Source organism: Acinonyx jubatus, chromosome E1 (genome assembly GCF_027475565.1).
Source record: "Acinonyx jubatus isolate Ajub_Pintada_27869175 chromosome E1, VMU_Ajub_asm_v1.0, whole genome shotgun sequence".
In the NCBI taxonomy this organism is placed as follows: Eukaryota; Metazoa; Chordata; class Mammalia; order Carnivora; family Felidae; genus Acinonyx; species Acinonyx jubatus.
Genome location: NC_069397.1, coordinates 23626417 through 23650751, shown reverse-complemented (window position 1 = coordinate 23650751; position 24335 = coordinate 23626417). Strand labels below are relative to the sequence as shown.

General features: G+C 38.0%; 1 protein-coding gene across 2 annotated transcripts in view; it reads left to right on the top strand.

Moving 5' to 3' along the window:
- The window catches only part of AATF (apoptosis antagonizing transcription factor), a 101056-nt gene that overhangs the window by 54104 nt on the left and 22617 nt on the right, over nucleotides 1-24335 (top strand). Inside the window, exons 9-11 of one of the 2 annotated variants that reach the window (XM_015078464.3) lie at nucleotides 11855-11922; nucleotides 13771-13851; nucleotides 21506-21577. In XM_015078464.3, the coding sequence (XP_014933950.2) occupies nucleotides 11855-11922; nucleotides 13771-13851; nucleotides 21506-21577 (221 nt within the window). The remainder of the gene's footprint in view (nucleotides 1-11854; nucleotides 11923-13770; nucleotides 13852-21505; nucleotides 21578-24335) is intronic. The other variant, XR_008294455.1, reaches the window with a different exon arrangement.

The following is a 24335-nucleotide window of genomic DNA, read 5'->3' as shown; positions in this document are numbered from 1 at the left end:
AAAATGGTTTGAGGGAGTTGAAGAAGGCTGCAGGGAGGAGGAGATGGCATGTGATCCAGGTCTTCAGAGATGGAACTTTAATGGCTGGGGGAAGTGCTAAGTGTAGGGGATCATGTGGCCAGAATTGCAGGTCACAGGGAATAGCAGTTAGTTGTTAAAATGGAACAAATGATGAAGGACAGGATCACTTTTGCTCCAATTTATCATGGTCTGGTTTGGAAAAGTTCTACCACCAGTAGCATACTTTTCAAATAGTGACTTACCATTTTTGTGAATTTTCAGTGTGTTTTACATTTTCTTCATTCTGCTTTTTCTTCATTTCATATCTAATCAGTAGAAATGAAAACAGAATTATTGTACTTGTTCATTATTAGCATCTGTGGTGGTGGTGATTTAGCTAGGGGGGTGGGGGGTTGAGTTTTTTGTCCCAAGTGAGATTTGGTGGATTATCGGTGAGTATTGTTATCTGATGCTGACAATATTATTATTTATTTATTTATATTTGTTTATAGTTTATTTATTTATTTTTTAACCTTTATTTATTTTTGAGACAGAGAGAGACAGAGCATGAACGGGGGAGGGTCAGAAAGAGAGACACAGAATCTGAAACAGGCTCCAGGCTCTGAGCTGTCAGCACAGAGCCCGACGCGGGGCTCAAACTCATGGACCATGAGATCACAACCTGAGCTGAAGTTGGACGCTTAACCGACTGAGCCACCCAGGCGCCCCTATAGTTTATTTTTTGAGAGAGAGAGCATGAATGGAGGAGGGACAGAGAGTGGGGGGAGACGGGATCCCAAGCAGGCCCCTCACTGTCAGCACAGGGCTCGAACTCACAAGCCATGAGATCATGACCTGAGCTGAAATCAAGAGTTGGGCACTTAATCAGTTGTGCCACCCAGGCACCCCAGTATTTCTGTTTATTGAATACTTATATTTTGCTTAAGTGTATTACTTTCATCATCTTCTAAAATACCAAATGAAATTTATGAGATAAAATTATTACTATTTTATGAAAGGAAACTGAGTCTCTGGAGAGGTCAGATAACTTGTCCCAGATTAAACAGCTAGTAAGGGGCATAGTTTGGATTCGGAACCCAGATCTGTCAGACACCAAAGCCATGGTATTATACTGACTCGTGGGCAGATATTTACAGTTACACTGAACCATGCAGCACACTATCTAGAATCATTAGATCTTAGAAAATGGGAGATGGGAACCTGAAATTTGGAATTTGAAAAACGTATTTTGTAAATAAAAAGTTTATTTATTTTTTAATAAAAAAATGTTTAAATAAAAAACACTATCTTGAGGGGTGCCTGGGGTGTTGCCTGGGTGGTTCAGTCGGTTGAGCGTCTGACTTCGGTTCAGGTCAGGATCTCGCAGTTCGTGAGTTCAATCCCCGCGTCGGGCTCTGTGCTGACAGCTCAGAGCCTGGAGCCTGTTTCAGATTCTGTGTCTCCCTCTCTCTGCCCTTTCCCTGCTCACGCTCTGTCTTTCTCTGTCTCTCAAAAATGAATAAATGTTGAGGGGTGCGTGGGTGGCTCAGGTGATTAAGCGTCCAACTCTTGGTTTTGGCTCAGGTCATGATCTCACAGTTCATGAGTTCAAGTCCTGCATCAGGCTCTGCACTGTCAGGGTGGCATTCTGTCTCCCTCTCTCTCTGCCTCTCCCCTGCTCACTCTCTATTTCTCTCTCAAAAATAAATAAACATTTAAAAACACACTATATTGAAATTAATTCAGGTTTTTATTATGAAGATGTCAAGACACCTTTCTTATAATAAAAGGACCAACTCAAAGAGATTGCAGAAAGAGGGTCTGGATGGTTTAGAGGAAGCACAAAAGGTCTGTTCCTTCTCTTTTCCAGAGAAGAACCAACACTTCCTTTAGGAAATGCGATCCAAGAGGGAGGATAGGTCTACATGATTTTAACATGAATAGAATGAGAAGTGATTTAAAATCTTTTAATTCATTTGGATTAATTTTTTGTTTTTGTACTTTTAATTCAAGTACTCTTAGGATGGTTTAAAAAAAGGGTGATTCTTGGGGTACCTGAGTGGCTCAGTTGGTTAAACATCCGACTTGTCTCAGGTCATGATCCTTTGGTTTATGAGTTCGAGCCCCGTGTCAGGCTCTGTGCTGACAGCTCAGAGCCTGGAGCCTGCTTCCGATTCTGTGTTTGCCTCTCTATCTGCCCTTCCCCCTCATGCTCTGTCTCCCTCTGTCTCTCAAAAATGAATAAAAATGTTAAAAAAAATGTTTTAAAAAGGTGATTCTTGAGATGATGCAAGGAAATGGATTAATTTATATTTGCAGTGCTGGGGGTGCACTGCACAAAGAGAGTTAGTTCTGTAGCTTGTACAAAGTAAATTTTCATGGGCATATTCAAATCTTCAAGGATCTTGGTTTTATTTTCCTAATTCATGCACATTGACTATATTATTAATGAATCAATGAATAGGTCAAGAACAGTATATTAAATGAAGGGGAAAAAACACCCACTTAAACCACCCACTTCTCTGGGCCCTCTGTAAGACATGTGAGAAGAATATTGTTCGGGGAGGAGGATTTGCTGATAATGGTAATGACAAAAAACAAAACAGTTGCTTAGGTAGATAGTGGTACTCTCGATAAGAGGAGGAGATAGGCATTAATCAAGTAATCCACTAACAAGTGCAGATTAAGTACGAGCGTAGTGTGTATATGTGTGGAGGGTGGGGTTAAAGAAGACTTCCCTAAGAGGGTGCCTGGGTGGCTCAGTCAGTTAAGCATCTGACTTCCGCTCCGGTCATGATCTCCACGTTCATGAGTTTGAGCTCTGCAGCACAGAACCTGCTTCAGATTCTCTGCTTCCCTCTTTTTCTTCACCCCCATAAAAAAATAAATAAACATTAAAAAAAGAAAGGTTCCCTTAAGGAAGAGATGATTAAACTGACATTAATAAATGGAGAAGGAGGTGGGGTGTAAGCAGGTAAATGGTTAGGGAAGCACACCTGTGGCAGGGCTCCTGCATAAAGGGCTCTGTGACGGGAGTGCACCTGGGAGCATTTCAGGTACGGAAAGAAGACTGGTGGGACAGGAGCACGGAGGTGGAAGGTTAGGCTGGAGAGGTAGATAAGGGACCAGACCATATTGGGCCTTTAGGCTGCAATAAGAATTTTATCCTCTGGCATATTTGCATTTAAAAAATATTACTCTGGCTCTAATTAGGAGACCAGAATGGAGGAGGGGCAAGAGTAAATGTGCGGAAATCATATACTAATTCAGGTGAGTCCATGTGTGTTTTATTTTACGTTGTCTTCCCAGGGTACTCAATACATATTTATGGAATGTATGAAGACGATGATAGCCTATAGTAGGATATAGACAGTGGAGATAGATAAAAATGGACAGATTCATGAATGAGTGGCTCACATACAAAGGACTTGGAGACAGATTAGATATTGAATGTAAAGGAAAAGGAATTCCAGGGGTAGCTCTTGTATCATTGAAGTCTTGAGAATAGAATGAAACTCTTGGGGAAAGTGTATAGAGTGAGAGGAAAAGGCAGCTTGGAACTGAGTCTTAAAGAATGCTAGCATGCAATGTTTGGGCAGAGGAGATGGCTGAATATGGAGTAAAAACAGGGAGGTGCCTCAAAGATGGCAAGAAAGAGTGTTTCAGGAAGGTAAGAATGTACAGTATCACTTGCTGCTTCAAGAAATCTAGTAGGAGGGGTAGGGGTGCCTGGGTGGTTCAGTTGGTTAAGCATCTGACTCTTGGTTTTGGCTCAGGTTGTGATCTCACGGTTTGTGGGTTCGAGCCCCACCTTGGGCTCTGCACTGGTAGTATGGACCCTGCTTGGGATTCTGTCTCTCTCCTCTCTCTGTCTCTCTCCCCCTCTCAAAATAAATAAATAAATTTTAAAAAAGTCTAGTAGGATGAGTCATGACAGATGTCCATTAGACATGGAGATCTGGAGACCTTGGCATGAGTTGTTTCATTAGAACAATGGAGACAGAAATTTAGGTGTTATGGAGTTGGTTGAGGAGTGAGTGGGCAATGTGGAAAGAAAACAGAAAAAATAGTTACCTGTGGGGAGTGGGTCACCTTCTGGCAGTTTTATACTATAGGCATGTACAGTAATTCCTACCCAGCTATTTGAAATTATAGTGTATGTGGATTTATTTTTTGTATACTTTAAATATAGCATATAAAAATTGAAAGTGGGGGTGTTAATTTGAAAGACTGGAGAGCTGAGAACAGAAACATTTGGTAAAGCAAGAGGCAGAGCAGAAACATACATTTTCACTAAGATTTCTTGTGGAGCTGAAGAGGAAACGGAAGGAAGAGTAAAGCCAAGCATTATGAGTCTGCTTTTTGTATCTCAGGGAGAGAGGGACTGAAATACATGTAAGAGAAGTTGACTGTACTTGTTTCCTATGCAGTCTATGTATTGGGGACAGAGTTTGAAAAATCCTGACTCAGCTAGGCTGAGTAAGTTGGAGAGAGTTGTCCCAAGGTTTTTCCATCTTAAGAATCTGGCTCTGAACCATAGAAGCCTGAGCGGTATAAGAATCAATAACTGTAGGTCACAAATTTGGAAAGCCAGTGAATATATGGCCATAAAACCAAATGTTACAAATTACTTGTTTTGGGGTGCCTGGGTGGCTCAGTCAGCTAAGCATCCAGCTCCTAATCTCAGCTCAGGTCTTAATCTCAGGGTCATGATTTCAAGCTCTGCACTGAGCATGAAGCCTATTTAAAAACTAAATAAAACAAAAATTTAAAAATTACTTGTTTTTTGGCAAGAGCGCCAAAACAGTTCAATGGAGAAAAGAATAATCTCTTGGCAAATGGTGCAGTTGGATATACACACACAAAAGAATGAAGTTGGGCCCCTACATCACACCATATACAAAAATTAGCTCAAAATGGATCTAGATCTAAATACAAGAGCTGAAGTTATAAAACTCTTAGAAGAGAACACAGAAGTAGATATTCATGACCTTGGATTATGAATTAATTTCTTAGATACAACACCAAAAGTACAAATGACAAAAGAAAAAACTGGACTTACATCAAAATTAAAAACTTTTCTATTGCAAATGATACCATCAAGAAAGTGAAAAGACAGCCTAAAGAAAGGGAGTTGATAAGGGACTGGTGTCTAGAATATATAAAGAACTCTTACAGCTTAATAATAAAAAGACAACCTACTAAAACAATGGGAAAAGCATCTGAATAGACATTTCTCCAAAGAAGATACACAAATGACCAGTAATCACAAGAGGATGCCAACCTCATTAGCTAGCCATCAGGGAAATGCAAATCAGAACCACAATGAAATAATACTTTACACCCACTAGGATGGCTATAATCAAAAAGTCAGGTAATAACAAGTGCTGATGAGGATGTCAAAAAGTTGGACCTGTCAAACATGGCTGGTGAGAATGTAAAGTGGTGCACCTGCTTTGGAAAACAGCCTAGCAGTTCCTCAAAATGTTAACCATAGCAATTTCACTTGTAGGTATATACCCAAGAGAAATGAAAGCATATGTCTACACAAAAACTTGTAGTGAATGTCCATAGGAGCATTATTCACAATAACCATGAAGTGAAAACAACCAAATGTCCTTCCACTAATGAATAGATAAAATATGGTATATAATGGAATATCATTCAGCCATAAAAAAGAAGGAAGTACTGACATATATTACAATGTGGATAAACCTTGGAACACATGTTAGTTAAGTGAAACAAGCTAGTCATAAAAAAACCATAAATTACATTTATATGAAATGTCCAGAATGGGCACATCATAAAGACATAAAGGTTAGTGATTGCTTAGGGATATGGGAGTATGGGGGCGGGGGGACAGAGAGGTATACTGGGGATGATAGCTAATAGGTTTGGGGTTTCTTTTAGGTGGGATGAAATTGTTCTAAGATTAAATGTGGTGGTGACTGCACCACTCTGTGAATTTACTAAAATACACTGAATTATATATATTGTGCATAGGTGAATTGTATAGTAAGTGAATTGTATCTCAATAAAATTATTAACAATTACTTGGCATCAGCGGCAAGTCAAAATAAATGTTATTGGTATTTCTAGTGTGTTGCCATGTTTTAATTTAGGGAGCAGAAAAATATTCAGAAGAGCTTTCATCAGTAGATCCTTGATCATCCCGTCCTTTTTCCCCCTGTAGGAATTATGAAATTTTTCAGTGTGAATTTGCAAACTTTCAAGATTTTTCAGAATACCTACACTGGTCCCCCCCCCTTATCCACAGGGGATATGATCCAAAACTCCCAGTGGATGCCTGAAGCCGTGGATAGTACTGCACCCTAAATATACTGTGCTTGTTTCTGCACATACATACCTGTGATAAAGTTTAATTTATAAGTTAGACACAGTAAGAGAATAACAATAATAATAAAATAGAACAATTATAACAATACACTGTAATAAAAATAATGTGAATGTGGTCTCTCTCTAAACACCTTAGTGTACTGTACTCATCCTTCTTATGATGATGTGAAATGATAAGATGCCTATGTGATGAGAGGAAGTGAGGTGAATGACGTACGCGTGTGATGTAGCGTTAGACTACATCTGATGATCCGTCAGAAGGAGGCTCATCTGCTTCCAGACCGTAGTTGGCAGCAGGTAACTAAAACCGAGGATAAGGCAGGGGACTACTGTATCCTCTTTCCTTCAGACATTGCTAAATAAATAACGGACGAATTCTTCTTGGGTCATCTGTTGTTTAAAAAATGGTAAAATACGGTGCTGAGAAGTTTTGGAAGGCAAAAACTTCCACTGCTTTAGGTTTTTTATTACTTGCATATTTTAAATAGTATGTTTATACTATTGTTGATTTATCAACAGTCATTTATCAAATCATCTCTTGACTTCCCATTATGGTAGTGAGGTCCTAGCCCTTCTGTACTTTCTACCTCCACACTTCTGTCCTCCATTTTCTTAAAGTACTTATTGTCACAGTTTTGTGAAGATTTATTGTTTACAATATGATGACTAAATAAATGTTCACATGTACTATGATTATATTTCCTTACATGCTTGTTTTTTCCTAGAATAATAAGGCCTGTTTTAAAAAATAGACTTTGTGTTCTGTGTATCTGTTTCCACCCCACATACACCAAATAAATGCCTTGAATACATAAACTAACCTATTATTCCCCCACCCACCTACCCTTTTCCCTGGAGACCTTATTTCTAGAGCTCTCTGGACTCTGTTCTTTTTGGAATGGTTGCTCTCTGGGCCCCTGCCATCAGTAGTCTTGGGACCTGCCTTTGCTGCTTTCCTGAGTTAGACCTATTTTCTGACGTCTCATGTCTTTCGCTTTCTTGCTGTTACATGCTCATTTTACTCAAGCACATCTTCCTGTGAAAGAGTGTGTGGAAAGAAAATTGTTGAGTTCTTGCATGTGTGAAAATGTCTCCATGTAACTTTCATACTTGGTAATACTTTGTGGATGGAATTTTGAGGTTGAAAGTGATTTTCCTCAGAATTTTGAAGGCATTGCTCTGCAATCCTCCCGTATCTGCTATTGCTGTTGAAATGTCTAATCCCATTTAGTTTTCATTCCTTAATATGTAGGGTGACTGTATAATTTATTGTCAAAACTGGGACATTTGAGGTGCTAGCCTGAAAGAATACTAGGACAACAGGCATAAACCCAGGACTCTCTGGGGTAAACTGGGACATGTGGTCACCCTCTTTATATGTGACCTATTTTTTCTGTAAGCATTTAGGATCTTCTCTTTACTTCCAGTGTTCCACATTTCATGATGATGTGTCTTGGGAAAGGTCTTTTTTCATTCATTGTACTAGATTTTTGCAGGCTCATTCCTGTCCTTCAATTTGGGAAATTGTCAGTACCATTTCTTTAATTATGTTCTCCTAGCCTTAACAAAGTCAGATGTTTGACATTCTGGATTGTCCTCTAAATTTTTTTCTTCTCTTACATACAAGCAAGGGGGAAAAAAACACGCCAAAAACACAAATAAGCAGGAGGATGTTATCTTTTTGCCTTTTTGTTTCAGATCTGAAAGATTTTTGCACATTTATCTTCCAGTTCTTTGCAATTTAAATTTTTTTTGTTTCGTGTTGAATTTCTTATTTTATTCTTTTCTCATAGCCTCCTGTTCTTAGGGAAGTGTATCTTCTTTCACTTCTCCGACAGTGTCTATTCTTCCTTTCCTTAGGTTTCTTTTGTTTTCCGCATTGCTTTGTTGTGTCCCCTTTTTTCCTTCCTATTTTGGTCTCTGTCTGAGCCTTTCCTCAGATGCCGGTGATCCTTAACTCTCTTCATATTTAGTAAGACATTCCAAGTGTCTCTGAAACCTGAGCTATACTGTGAACAAACCTCCTGTTTGGAATTGTCTTCAAATGGCAGAACTTGGAGATGTGATTTTCTGGGGAGAGGAGGGATCAGCGATGGAGTTTCTCCCAGAGAGGACCCGCCCCTTCCCCCCACTCTCCTGCCTGGGAGGTTTTGTATCTGGGTGCCAGCATTCTGTGTGTAGGGTCAGGGAATGAGGCAGAAGATGGGCATCACCTTTCCCTTCTGCATCCCAGCCTTTGCCACCTCATAGCCTTACATCTGGAGCTTCTGGGGCTCATTTTTTCCAGAGAAGAAAACTTTTCTCTGCGTGAGAGGGGTTGGTAGAGGGGTTAGTCACTTGTGGGATAGTCAGGGCCCAGTGGCACCGTCCCTCCCACTTCTGCCACTGTGCCTCCTCCTGGGGATTCTATGGGCCTAATTAGTTCCACCCTCACCTCTTATTCCTTCCGGGCTCTTTGGTGATAACTACCTTCTACTCTTCCATCTCCTGACTGTCTCTGAAAAATTTATGAAAATCTGCTCTCATTAACTCTCCCTTCCTCTTCTTTCTCATGGGTTAATACATTTGTTTTATTTCTCTCCTGTCTTTTAGAGGGGTTGAGAAGGGAGAAGAGATAAACTAATGTGTTCAGTCTGCCATTTTTAACTGATTCTGGCATGCATTTTTCTAGACAAAGTATTATAAATGCTGATTAGATGCTGAACAGCACTATCAGGGCTATTTCTCATGTATGTTGTTACAGGTTAAATAGGTTTTTGTGGGCTGACCTGGAAACCTAACTACATCTATGATTTTCCCCTAGAACTAGAGAAACAATCAAGCTTTTGTGAGCTGACTCTGGAATTAAAACAGACTGGGACAAAAATATTTCACGCATGTCCCCATTTTCCTCGTCACAAAGAAAATTACAAATATTGTGTCATTATTGTTGAAATAAAAAGCTCCAATAACTGTAACAGAAACCTGTATTTTAATGGGGAAGTTTATTCATAAAGTTAAGCTACAAAAATTGAACTGAGAGGCAAAATTAAATTCTTCAGCAATATTCCTAAAGCTTAATTTTTCAGCAAATTCTTCGAAAGCAGTTTTCCTAATTAAATTAAAACCCAGTGATTGCATCAGCTGTGGGAAATAGCAAGCACCATGGGAATGGTTTGTTCACTTGTATTTTCTTGCTACTTTCTTATTCCTACCTTGCACACAACAGGATCTTCTGCAACACCAGACTGAATAAACTAGACTTGGCCAGATTGACCAGTAAAATCATCTTCCTTGTCATGAATGGCTAAGAACAGCTGTGCAGGGCACTTGGGTAGTGAAAATGCAGCCCAGAATATGGAAAGTACACAGAGTGCTTGAAAGAAATGCTGCACCAACGTGGTGTTTGAATTGCAGAGACCACTGCAAATGTAATAGATCCACTGTGGTTGTGCAGCTTCAATTTCCAGCCTTCGGGAAGGGCATATGGGGCTTTCTTCCAGAGGATCACCCCTGTTGTGCTGGGGCAGCCTTCCATGAGCACTTGCTCCCAGTGGCCATGACAGCCCCAGTCTCAAGGGATCAGAGACGATTAGGAAAACCAGGAACAGTTGTTATAATCTCTTCTGTGGCCGGAACAAGGTAAGGGCAATGAGATGCAGTCATTCCGTTATTTCCCTTCCTTTCTTAGTGTTTTCTTTCTATTCTTTTTCTTCTCCTTCTTCTGGTTTTATTATTAACCTCTGCCCCTCTACCCCCACCACCTTGCTTCTGACAGAATATTGACTAGGAACCAGAAGCCCATTTTGGCTTAGCCTTCAGGGCAGCCGTTTACAGAGTAGCAGTGCTACATAGGTTTACTGTGTCGTATGTCTGTGTAACACTGGATTTGGATCTTGTATTTAGCTGCCAGAAGTGACTGTGATGAAGTAGGAGAGATAAACTGATAGATTGGCTGCCAGAAAGATGTTGGGAATCAATCAGATAAACAGGGTAGAGAAATAGCTTGCTGTTTTCTAGTGATAATAAACCAGTGGCCTCTGGTCCCCACATTTTTAAACGTAATTGCTGTAGTAATAATGTCCAAAATAAGCAAATGAAAAAGCATCACAGGAGGTTTTTTAATTGCGATTGAGATATCCTTTTCCCTTTTGCAATAAAGATTCATCTTATATGGAGATGAACATTTCTATAAATTTGTTTTACTTCTTCCAGTGCCTACTTACATAAACAAATGAAAATTAGAGAGTGAACTACTTTCATAGGAATTTATTCCTCCTTCTTTACCCTCCCACAGACTTCAGCTGTTTAACTTGGTGAAATATCTGTATTGCTACCATGCCTCACCTACAAAATAATGACCTTTTTTGGTGAAGAAACACATTGTAAAGTCAAACCTATATTATTGACAGATGATTAGCAGGATTATATTAGTGTCTTCGCTTAGATTTCTCTCAGACTTTTGGGATTTTAATCTCTGTTGCTATTTCCCTGCACATAGCACTTGTATAGGAGACATGATATCTAGGTTTTTTTAAATAGTAATTTAAAACTGTCCTCCCTTAATGTTTAACTTTTCTTCATTTTTGAGCAGGCTACACGCCCAACCTGGGGCTTGAACTCATGCCCCTGAGATCAAGAGTCACATGCTCTAGCGACTGAGCCTGCCGGGCACCCCTAATGTTTAACTTTTAAACATTACTCCTCTTCACCTAGTAGGACTTTAAGATCCAATGCAGATTCTTAAGTCTGTGTGAAAGTTACAGGTTTACACTCGGGTCAGATGCAGTAGACTGCCCAGGACTAAGCGGAGAGTAGGAGAGTAATGTAGAGTTCTCATGGAGCTCACTGTATGGGACGAGAGACTGGTTCTCCCATATTTGCAGTACACACGTATGACTTTCGTTAGGTTCCCTCTTATAATTTGTCATGGCCATGAATGCGTGAGTGTCATATGTGGTTGAATCGCTTCATGGTAAGCATGGTGGAGTACCAGCCGTGGAAAGCAAGAGAATGAAGTTCACGCTTTTAATTACATGTAATAAAGGCTTTTGCCTGAGGATGACCTTCCTGGCTGCTGGAGGTTATAGGTCAGAAGTTAACCATGTACCGTTATCCTATTGGTGAGAAGCTGATGCATTTTCTTTTTTGCCATACAGCCTTTTCCACCTGACCTTTTAAAGATTCTCCATCGGTATCGATGAGATGGACAAAACTAATCATAAAAACAATGAAGGGAATGTTGCACACTCATTGATCCTTTTGAAATGAACTGCAGTACAATAAGTCTTCCAAATGGACTTCTGTTCTCAGCTATTGCTATAGCCACCTTTTTAAAGATATATAAATATGAAAGGGTTAATGGGAATTCAGTCATGCTCTTGCCACTGGGTTGTCCCTTATTGATTGTAGTTTTAGAGCTGTCACTATGCCATTCAGAATTCCTACTAAATTCCTTTTAAAGTCAGTTGGTGCTGGGAGATGATAAATAAATCAGTTGCTTTCCTTTTTCCACAAGCTCCTTCGAGAACTCATAGAACGAAAGACCAGCTCCTTGGATCCCAATGATCAAGTGGCCATGGGAAGGTAATTTAGATATGGCTTTCTGTTCATGCAAGCAGCCCTATATAATAGTTTCTCTCTTTCAGTCCCCTTAATTCTGCCTCAAAGGCAGTGATCGGCCCTGTAACTATAAAAGTTAATTAAGCAAGATAATAAGAGCTAGAGAGACAAAGCGATGGAAATCCTGTTTACCCTACCCTGCCTTAAGTGCAGTTTGAATGAGAGATTATAAAACACCTATATGCATTTGTTTTAGAGTGTGTTTTTCAGAGTCCTCCTTATGCCCTTTGCTCTCTGATTTGGGCGGTGATTGTATCTGTATCAACCTCTGACCAGTGGATAAAAAGCAAGCACCCAAATGTGTGCTCTCGGCCGTCAGAACGTGACACTGTGCACAACAGGTTCCTTGCTCATAGTTGAATCTGCTTTGTTTGAGTCTGCCCTAATTTAGACCTCCACCCCTCAGTAAAAGCTTCGGCACAATTAGAAATGGAACGTGGCAGCATTACCCAGATGTCAGGGTAGAATGTAAAGTAGTGAAGGAAGGCTCTTGTGTGTATGCTTCATCCTGTGGTTGGAAAATAAAAAGGGCATTTAGAGTGCTACCTAATGAATAGTGTACATTTAAATAGCCATGAGCTATAATTTGCAAAAGCATGAAAGCAAACAAAAGCTGCAAGTGCCAGGATGGGATTCTGGGCAGAGCAGCATTTTGAGAATGCAATGAAAAATTTGTGTTGATGAAATAATTTTATTTGAGTAAAACATTCTTTGAGTTTTAGGGGTAGGATATTGTTGATATTTTGTGTATCTCTGGAAGGCTATAGAGAGCTGCTCACTATAAATTTAATGTGATACAGCAAATTGCATTTAAGTGGTGATTATATTGTACATTTATCTGACTTTACAATAAAATAGATTATGGTAATTAAGATTATATTAAGATTACAGTAATTGGATTTCCCTAGATTATTTTTTTCTGATGTTGAGTTTCCGTTGTATAAATCAGGTAAGATGACTTAGCTGCTGCTGCTTCTCCTTTTTTTCACATTTGTTCATGTGAGGAATTTGTTCATGTGAGGAATCTATGAAGATTTTCTTAGTCCAGTATCCTTTTTTTGAAAGATTAATTCCTTTTAATCTAAAAGGACTATAGAATATGTGAATATTGGGCCATGATTTGAACAGACTAACTGTAAAATTGAGATGATCTGGGAAATTTGAAGACTGACTCCATATTTGATAGTAAAGGATTACTGTTCACTTTTTTGTAAGTGTGACAAGTCATATTGAGATTATATGGGGGGGGAAGAACCCTTACCTCTCAGCAGCACATTCTTAAATACCACAGGTGAAATTAAAGTTAAATAAACAAAATGGTTGTAAAACTAGTGTCAGTAGTGGATAATTATAAAAAATTAGCAAAAATTGGAAAGTGCAAGAAAAAGCACACGGGCATTAACAAAGGGAAAATTGAAGAATTCGTCTATTCAGGCTGAATAGCAGTTGCAGTAATAGTAATAGAACATGCTGTACAGCTAAAACACTGAAAGCAAACCCAAGCAGCTATACCCAGTTTGATGGGTTTTCCTGCAGACTGCTGGATTTAGTGCTTGTTACAGCAACTCTAGACACTAAGGAGCATTGTTAACCAAATTCGCTGTAGAATTTCCCAGCTGCCATTTGTTTTTTTACCATTGCACAAATCCTCTTCAATTGATTAGTCACTTTGGCCCCAGACTATCTTGAGGAACTTGATGTAGGTTGATGATTTCTTTCTGCAAGGTTGTTAGTGAGAAAAATTCCAATTTGTCAATAGGTATAACTATTTCTGTTCGTGATGATGCATAACATTGCTTGTGAATTTCCCAGGCAGTGGCTTGCGATCCAGAAATTGCGAAGCAAAATCCACAAGAAAGTAGATAGGAAAGCCAGCAAAGGAAGGAAACTTCGGTGAGTTACTTTGTAGAACAAATTTTCACATGTTACATTACATCTCTTGTATTTTAAAGGCTGTTATGTCATTTCTCTATTTCTTCTGATGATTCTGTTTTTAAGGATCAGAAAAATAACTAAAACAATACTGGTGGCTTTTTATGAGGCTCAATTTTTCTCACTCTAATACCATACTCTAAGACTATAGTTTCTGTTCCTTTTTGCTGTTGTGAAGGGATGGGTTAAATAATGCCTGCCTTTTCCTGAAAGAGAAATAAGAAAACAAGATAGGATAGTTGAAATTGTCTTATATTTAAAAAGCGATTTCTATAGAACAATTTAACAATTTTACTTTGGATGCTTATTTAGAATAGAATTGGTCCATTTTCATGATGTCATACATGTATACACTATGTGAAGAATATATAAACGAAGATTCCAGAGAATGTTAACAATGTGCTTAAATGAGATGAGAAATATAATTTTTTTTAAGATTTTATTTTTCAGCAATCACTACACCCAGAGTGAGGCTCAAACTCATGACCCTGAGATCAAGAGTCACATGCTCAGCTGACTGAGCCAGCCAGGTGCCCTGAGAAATACAATTTTTATGAGAAAACATATTTCTGACTATAGGAAACCCCTCAATCCTGTGTGTGTGAGTGTGTGTGTGTGTGTGTGTGTGTGTGTGTGTGTGTACACAGATACATGATATTATACGCCTGCTATGTAATATTCTTACAAAGCCTGCATGTCAAAGAAACTTCTTGTAATTGGGGTGCACATGGAAGAAAAATCTTAAACTCATTGTGTTAGGACAATTTAGGCAGACAGCTAATCCCATATCCTTATTAGAGCCTGCCTGTCATTGGATTGCCTTTAGACAAATGTGGATCTATCTCATTTTTAAATAACTTCAGAGAAGCAGATTTCACAACTACTTTATTTTTTTTCACAACTACTTTAATTAACCTGTTAATTTAAGTTAAACTCACTAGGAAATATGTAGTTCTCTTTAACTTTGCAGAAGTGCAAAGCAGCTTTTCATCATCTTTTTATTCAAAGTCACTTTCTTAAATTTCAGGTTCTATTTTACAGTTTGTTTAACTTTTTTAATATGTCAGAATTTCCAAGTCTTCGTACTTCTCCAGGTTTGTTTTTAGTGGGATGATTCCAAGAACATGGACTAGAGAGCCAGATTTACTCTTTAACGTTGAGATCAGATTTTTCTCCAGTACTGTGCTTTTATTTCTTTGTTTTTTGAGAGAAGCAAGAATGTGAGTGAAGGGGGGAACGGGCAGGGCAGAAGGGAGGGAGAAAGAGAATCCCAAGCAGGCTCCACACTCAGTGTGGAGCCCGACGTGGGGCTCAATCTCAAGAATGTGAGATTATGACCTGAGCTGAAATCCAGAGTCAGACGCTCACCTGACTGAGCCATCCAGGCATCCTTCCAGTACCGTGCTTTTAAAACTGTAGCTTTATGAGGCTATAAATGTTCTCTAGTGGGAGGAACCCAGAATCCTGGGAGTTGGGTTCAAATTCTGGCTTTGTCTGGCCACACAATTTTGGTTGTTCTTTGTTCTCTGGACCTCACTTTTCTTATTTACTAAGAAGAGATAATAATCCCTACTTTATAGGGACGCCTGGATGGCTCAGTTGGTTAAGCATCCGACTTAAGCTCAGGTCATGATCTCGCAGTCCGTGAGTTCAAGACCCATGTTGGGCTCTGTGCTAACAGCTCATAGCTTGGAGCCTGCTTTGGATTCTGTGTCTCCCTCTCTCTCTGCCCCTCCCGCACTCATGCTTGCTCTTGCTCTCTGTCTCTGTGTCTCTCTGTCTCTCTCTCAAAAATAAACATTAAAAAAAAATTTTTTTTTTAAATCATGTGTAAATTTCTGGTATGTAGAAAGCATTCGAAAGTATTAATTTCTTTGGTTTCTCTTGTACTTACCTATTGGTATTGCTGTTGCAAATATACAGTCATTAGAAGAATTGAGAGAGGAGAAAATCTCTTTTCTACATTACTGTTATGAATTTTATATTGGGGCAAGTAACTATATGTATGCGCCCCTTGAGAGCAAGAATTGTGCTCCCTTATTCTTTAAGACAATTCCAACCGTATCTATCTGTTGTAATTCCTTGTAGACATTAGTCAGCCAGAAATGTTTTTTGGATGATTATGTAATTAAAATTAACATGCTCACTAGGTAAGAAGGAATGGCTATAACGTAAACATAGCACAGAGTAAGAAGTCCGGATGAGTGTTAGAGAACCGAGTACTTTTCTAGCATGGCAAATAACTTAGAAGAACATGAGTCTTTTGTTTCCCAAATCAAAATATACTTATCACAGTTATTATTTATTAAGTTGAAAGAAAAAAAACGAGGATTTTATTTTAATAGCAACCATTTTTTGTATGTTAATAGACTCATCTCATTAAACTGTTCATTAGAGTTGCAAGTATGTAGATCTGGTTTCATAGCATTTTGATAGTGATTTAGATTTACACATCCCCATAAATCCAGAGACATTGACAATCTTATTCTGGCAACAGACAAGTGGGAGACAGATATTCTATTTAATAAACCAGGCTAAACATTAAAATGTAAGAAGTGGTTAATTAAAATATAAAAAGGATTCCTTCTGAAGTTCTAGGAACCATATGAGGTGCCAGGTAAAACCCATTCTGCCCTGAAGGAGTATGTCCTCAGGAGAGGATGGCAAGCAATAAGTGGACAGTGATGCTGTTGGTGGATCCCTGGTGTAGTGGTCACCCCATTGCCCATGGGGAGATGTAGGCTGCTCAGGAAGACTTCCTGTAAGATACCATCCACATTTCACACTGAGCACGCTAGGAGAGTTAGCCTAGTGAAAGGCCAAAGAGAATACCATTTGCAAAAACACAGACTTGAGAGTGTACATACCATTTTAGGAGCTGTAATTTAATTTATTTTGACAGGAACTTAAAGTGAATATGGGGGAATGGCAGGAGATGAAGGAGGCTGTATGAGTAGCTGAGTGCTAGGTCATGACCATGCTAAGAATTCAGACTTTATTCTGTAGACTGTAGTGAGTCACTGAAAAACAAAGGAAGACTGAAGAACTCTTATAGAGTGAAGGAGACTAAGGAGACATTGCAAGTATGTGCAATTTGGGGTCTTAAATTAGATCCTGGGAAAGAAAAAAGACTCTCAGATAAAAAATAGAAATTTGAATAAGCTGTGTAATTTGGGTAGTAGTATTGTATCAATGCTAATTTCCTGATTTTGATAATCCACTATGTTTATGTAAATTGTTAACATTAGAGGAAGGTGGGTGAGGGAATGTGTAAACTCTCTACTATTTTTGCAATCTTTCTATTTGTTTTTTTTAATGTTTTTAAATTTACTTTTGAGAAAGAGAAAGAGAGGGAGAGTGCACGTGGGAGGGGCAGAGAGAGGGGGGAACAGAGGAGCCAAAGCAGGCTCTGTGCTGACAGACATAGGGCTCGAACTCACAAACCACAAGATCATGACCCGAGCCAAAGTTAGATGCTTAACCAACTGTGCCACTCAGGCACTCCTGCAATCTTTCTATAAGTCTAAAATTAATACAAATTAATTATTGAATTAAAACATTTTTAAAAAGGTCATATGTTTTGCATTGTCTTGTAGTTTTAGCATCCATATTCATCTGGCTTTCCTGTGACCAGGAATGTGAAGGATGTGGTCAGAATCAGAGAGTGTTCTTTATTAATAGCAATAGTGATAACCAGCATTTGTAAAACTCACTGTCAGGTACTGCTATGCAGTTTATGTGCAGAGAGAACAAAAAACACAGACTGTAGAGCTAGACTGTCAGATTGAACTGAGTCTTCTACTTACCAACCTGGAGACCTTAGGCAAGTCAGTTCACATCTCTGTGCTTCCGTTTCCTCATCTGTGAAATGAGTATATTAATAAAAATCGCATCTTGGAGGGTGTTATCAGATTAGATGAGCTAATTTCTGTAAAGTGCTTAGAGAAGGTAACTCACATGGCCCATACAGAGCTAGTAAGTAGCAAATTGGGGTTTGAGTTAATTGGTCTGATTGCAGAGCCCATGCTTCTATCTGTCTTTTGTTTTGAGAGAGTGTGTACACACATGCAAGCAAGGAAGAGGCAGAGAGAGGGAGAGAGAATCCCAAGCAGACTCCATGCTGTCAGTGCAGAGCCTGATGTGGGGCTCCATCTCACAAACCATGAGATCATGACCTGAGCCGAAATCAAGAGTTGGACACTTAATCCGACTAAGCCACCCAGGCGCTCCACAGAGCCCATGCTTCTAACCTGTGGCCTGTTTTCTTTCTCTGGGCAGGACACACTGGCCTATACGGGCACTAAAATGACGCAATGGCTACATTAGCATTCTGGCCCAAAGGATTAAACATGTAGCCCAGGCTGCATGGGAATATTATAAATAACTTCCTTAAATTAGACCTCAAGAAGAGCTGGTAGGTGTCCCAGCTGTCATCACCAATACTAGGTCCATTAGTGAGCAAGTTTTCTCTTTTGTTTGTGATAGAGTTGGAGAGAGAAGATTTCCAGAAATGTTATAGCAAAGATGAACATTGACTTGTGAAAACATCAGTTTAAATGATAGCAGGTCAGTGGCATCAGCCTTGTCAGACTGGATGTGGCAACTTGTTAGTTGGGTGCTAGAAAGTAACTTATTTTTAAAAAAGGAATATTTTGGTTTGGGAAAATAATTGTAATTATCGATTATCAGTACTTTTACTGAGCATTATATGTAAGTAGATCTGATCATGATTTAATCAGAATTCCTAGTGTAAATAAATTAAACTCAGGCCTTTAATAACAGGATGTATTACTGTGTTTGTCTGTTCTTCTGCAGTAAAATTACATTTGTCTTTTCTTGGTATGGTTGTTAAAAGGTGTTTTTAATACTAAAACATGCATCCATCCTCAGCAGCACTGAGATTAGATGAAATCTATTGCATTAAGTACACATTACTAAATCGTCTTTAATGTGATTACTTCTTAAAGTCTGTCTTTCATCATGCTGTTAATAGTTATTGAATATACTGTATTAAAATGTAAAAGTATTCCACAGAGCAGTATCATCCAATAAGAATATGTATTACATATGTAATGTTAAATGTTCTAGTGGCCACATTTAAAAAGTAAAAAGAATGAGATGGACTTAAGCTTAATAATATATTTCATTTAACCCAATATCAAAAATATTATTACTCAGTATTTCAACAAATTATTAATTTATTATTTTAAAATTATTAATGGTATATTTTATATTCTTTTTTCCATCTCAAGTCTTCAAAATCTGGTGCACTTTTCTCATTTAGGCACATTTGCAGCAGTCAGACTAGCCATGTGTCGAGTGCTTAAGTAACTGCATGTGGCCAGTGACTACTGGATTGGACAATACAACTGTGGAGTAGAGTTCATCATAGTCTTTGTCCATAGAGTGAATTAAACCTCTCTTTGGATACAGCCAAGAACAGTATTCATGTTTTCAGATGGACACCAAAGTTTGGTGAAGCCTAAAGACATTAAAATGAATTTATTAATAGTACTTATGCTTTATTACTTAAAAGGTTATGTGAGTGTTTATAGTCTCATATATTAACATAACCTTTTGGAGGGTATTTTGGCTCCGTGTTTCAGCTTTCACTATGTATATACCTTTTGATTCACCAGCAATTTCACATCTCAAAATCTGCCCGAAGGAAATTTATGTGAACAAACATACAATAATTAATGTATAAGAATTTTCACTTTAACACTATTTAGTATGGTTTTTAAAGGGGGGCAGTGTATGTAAATGCCCATCAATAGGAGATTAAATAAATTATATTAACAATGGAATGTTTTACAACTATGGAAAAGAGTAGAATATGGTAAGGTTCAGTGGGAAAAAGCATAATGCAGAATATCAAGTATATTACAACCTCCCTTTTATGTGAAAACCGTGTTAAGTTTATTTTTGTCTTATATATAGAAAATTCTACAGCCATACTTAACAGTTTTAATTAATAGTGATTATTTCTGGGGTGTAAGGCTGCAGGAGGCTTGTCAGTTTTCTATACATTTCTGTATTTGGATTCTTTTTGTAAGAATTATATATTACTTTTTATAATTAGGAGGTGACAGACATTTAAAAAAACAGATATACATAGAGATTTTGTTTTTGCATCTCATGAAACATGAAGAATTGGGAGCATATACATGTTCAAAAATGTATTATAGTATTTCCACTCCTGGAATTGTATTCAGCTATTCTGATATTGTTATGGGACAATGTTTACAATGCTAAGTTAAAAAAAGAAGTTACAAAATTTATGTGTGTGTATGTGTGTGGGTAAATAACAGCGTCACTATGAAAAACAAACATAACTAATCAAAATGTTAACAACTGTCTGTAGGTGGAGGAACTATACATTTTGTGTGTGCTTCATTGGTTTTTTCCATATTTTCTATAACGAATTTATACTTTTTCTATTACTCTTGTAATGAAGGAAATCTCGTTACTATTATTCTTGTAAAATTCATTTGTCAAAAAAAATGAAATTTGGGAGGCTCAGCTGTGGGTGGTACTGTAGAGAATCAAATTATTTGATACGTGTAAAAATATTTTTAACACTGTAAAGCTAATATTATGTATACAAAAATATCATATTTTTGTTTGTGGATAGTGTTCTGTTCAAGTAAAATTTTGTGGGTTTTTTAAAAGATTTTTTTTAAGTGATCCCTACACCCGATGTGGGGCTCGAACTTACAACCCCGAGATCAAGAATCACATCTACCGACTGAGCCAGCCAAATGCCCCCCAAGTAGAGTTTTTTGGTTAGAATTTTATAATATGCATATTGTCGTACATCCTCTTCTATTATAATGAACAGAAAGGGCTAGCTCCTTTTAATTCTCTTCTGTATCATTTGGTCTGTATAAGGTCATGTAGTTGTTTGGCTCCTTTCGCTGGAGGATCTCGAAGCACTCCATACAAAAATACCGGTTTTTTTCCTGTTGGTGGGAAGTGGAAGTGATGTTTTTAAATTTCCATAACACCATGACTTGGAAGATCTAGGGATCAAACTTGTTATGTACTCAGATATAATCCTTCATTTAAGGATGGGGGAAATGAAAGACTGGCTCTAATAAGTAGAGATGGTGTGGAATTCTAGAAGCCTTCTCTGACTCAGAGAACTAGTGCTAGTGAGTGAAGGTGGTGGTGAGGCATTATAAGTTGGGTGTTGTACTACTACCTACACTAGTAACTACTAGTAATGACACCGAAAATGATGAGGATATACTTAGAGGAGGAAAATGGGGTACTCAAGTCCTTATTGTCTTCTGTCTGGAGTAATGTTTGAGGATTAGTATATTGCTCAAGAGCATGAGTGTGTCTACTCTTTCTGGGGACTGTGATGTAAATGAATCTGTGTTGAACTACTGTCATTTACAATGTGCTTTTATCAGACTTCTCCTGTAATATAAAAGAACTAGAGGGAGATACAGTTGTGATTAGTATGTGCCAATGAATTGTTCCCTATTTTCATTCTGGAGCCAAATGCTTCTGTGGTCAGTTCTGGAGTTTGTTAGCTCATAGAATGTGTTTCCTTTTCTAGGTTAATAGTTACTAATGTTGCTGCCTGTTTGTTTCCTGCTTTATTTAGGTTTCACGTCCTTAGCAAGCTACTAAGCTTCATGGCACCTATTGACCAAACTACAATGAATGATGATGCCAGGTGAGTAATAGATTAATTATGTGTCTCAAATGGCTCCATGACAGCCTGATATTGACCTGTTCTACAGCCTGTCACCCTCTCCATTTCTTCTTATCAGTTAACCATTTGTCATTGGCATCATAGCAAGGGTCCTTGTCACATCTCTTCACCCCATAATTACTGTAAAACCAAAACAAAATTTCTGTAAATATCAGTGCTGCCTCTGGTGGGTTTTTGTTTGTTTTCGCTATTTTGTTTTTAACTTTAGCCACCTGCCTAGGACATCTGGGCTTTTCTCTAGGACAGACAGACGGGTCAAGACAGCACTTGTACTTGCTCTGTGTGTTTGTGGGTTTTGTGCATATGCTCTCCTTTAAAAAAAATTTTTTTTAATTTTTTTTTTAATGTTTTATTTGTTTTTGAGACAGAGAGAAACAGAGCATGAACGGGGGAGGGTCAGAGAGAGAGGGAGACACAGAATCTGAAGCAGGCTCCAGGCTCTGAGCTGTCAGCACAGAGCCTGACACAGGACTCAAACCCATAAGCCGTAAGATCATGACCTGAGCCTAAGTCAGACGCTTAACCGACTGAGCCACCCAGGCGCTCCTGCTCTCCTTTTTTAAAATGGCTTGATACTGCTCTAGAGATGTGTATTAAGTTGTGTTTGTTCAGACTGCCATTGAGGATTTTCTTAGTATTTTTACAAAAGAAGTACATGCTCATTTTATAAAACTGAAAGAAAATAGAAATATATCCTCATAATATAACAATTAATAATTAGCCATTTTTTAGAGAATAATTCCTTCTACATTTATTAGTTGGCATTCTACATTGTAACATGTTTATAATATTGCTTATTTAGCCATATCCTTTCTCTTTCATTTATTTGTCATTCATTATATTAGTATGAACTCCTGCTTTTTTTTTTTATTCAGTGAATTATAATCTATTACTATCATTTATTTTGTTTTAAAATTGTCCAGCATTAATGAAGCCCTCACAAGCTGGCTTTTGTCCTTTTGAAATATCCCCATTCCTTGAGTACATTCTTACTTTCTAACAGGATATTCTAGGCTCGTCTTATACTTTCCCTGTTCCAACCCTGGAGTCTGTCTTTCTCCAAGGAACCCTGATTCTTTTTTGTGGATTGTGGTATTTAGAAACTAAGATCTGTGTGCTAAGGGTGTTCATTGTCACTGGGTTTCACTGTTGCTAGGTTCTTTCAGCATAGGCAGCTAGGAAATGTGTGTATGTAAGTATGTACACATGCAGGAGGGAGCCACTGTAGCATCTTTGAATATTTCCTTTCAGTCTTTTTTTTTTTTTTAATTTTCTTACACATTTCATTTTATTTATTTATTTATTTTAAAGTAATCTCTCTACCCAAATTGGGGCTTGAACTCATGACCCCAAAATCAAGAGTAATATGTTCCGCTGACTGAGCTGGCCAGCTTTCAGTCTTTATGAGTTCCCTTCGAGTATATTCTTATTTTTCTTTAGAATATAGCTAAAATTATATTCTGTTGTGAATTTTTCATTTAAATATTTTGTATACTGTGAGCATATTCATGTCACTAAAATGACTATAATATTTTCATGTTCCTTATTTAACCATTCACTAGTTGTTGGACAATTATTTTTAATTATTGCTGTAAATAATGCTGTGGTAGACATTTGTAAACATAAATCTTTACCAAGTGAAATTATTAGTCCTAGGGTAAATACATAATAGTCTGCCAGTTTTATTTCTCAAGGTACATTTGACCTTTTTATTTGAGAGTGTTGTTTGCCACTAAACCACATCAGATTTTCCCTCCTGGCCTGAAAAGTAGTAGATCTGCAAGTTTACGTGAACACAGTGATTACTTATTTTTTGTTTGCCCTTGTTCAGTATCCTGAAGTACAAAAGAGCTTATGGAAGGTTCTAAATTCATTTCCGGTCAGAACTTTGTGACTTCGCATGCTCACCTGTGCTTTTTGCAAGTGAATGCTTTTGTCTGGCTGGCTGGGGTTTTTTGTTTGTTTGTTTATTTCCGCTTATTTCTGGATCCAGTCTGTTTTTTAAAATTACAGAGTAAATAGAGTGCAACTTAAAATCCCTGTCAAGACAACACGAAAAGTTACAACAAAGGAAAAGAAAACTAGATGTTTAAAACTAAAACAAACCCATTTAAGGAAACATTATTCCCCCAGGCATAAAGTGAAACCCAGTTTAAATATTAGTGCCATCTTTTGAATATAGTACTACTACTAGATCATTTAGAAATCAACTTTTTGTCCTTCTTAGTTGGGATTTTTCTTGAATCACCTAATATCCCAGGGGCACTTCGTTTTCTTAAATCTTACTTATTCACTTAAAATATCTGAGGGTTGCAACCACATGTTAGCCAAAGATTACTTGAAAATGGCTCTTTTATTTAGGATCATGTTAGACTTTGTAAGAAACTTAAAACCTGCCTGCAGAGGCATAAGCAAGTGAGAGGTTGTTTTTTGGGTTTTTTTGGTTGTTTTTTTTTTGACAGAAAAATTGTAGGTGTAGCATGCAATTACTGCCAGTGGTTTTCCCTTCTCAATGATATAAGGGCCAGCATCTCTTGGTCTTTCTGTTGTGGTCCCAAGATGGTGGCTACAGTTTCAGCCATCAGACATGTTCAGGGCAGGAAGAAGAGAGGAAAGAAGTGATGTCAGATTTACCTACTTTCTTTTATTAGAAAAGTAAACAACAACAACAACAACAACAACAACACAAAAGAAAAGAAAAGAAAGGGAAAAGCTTCCC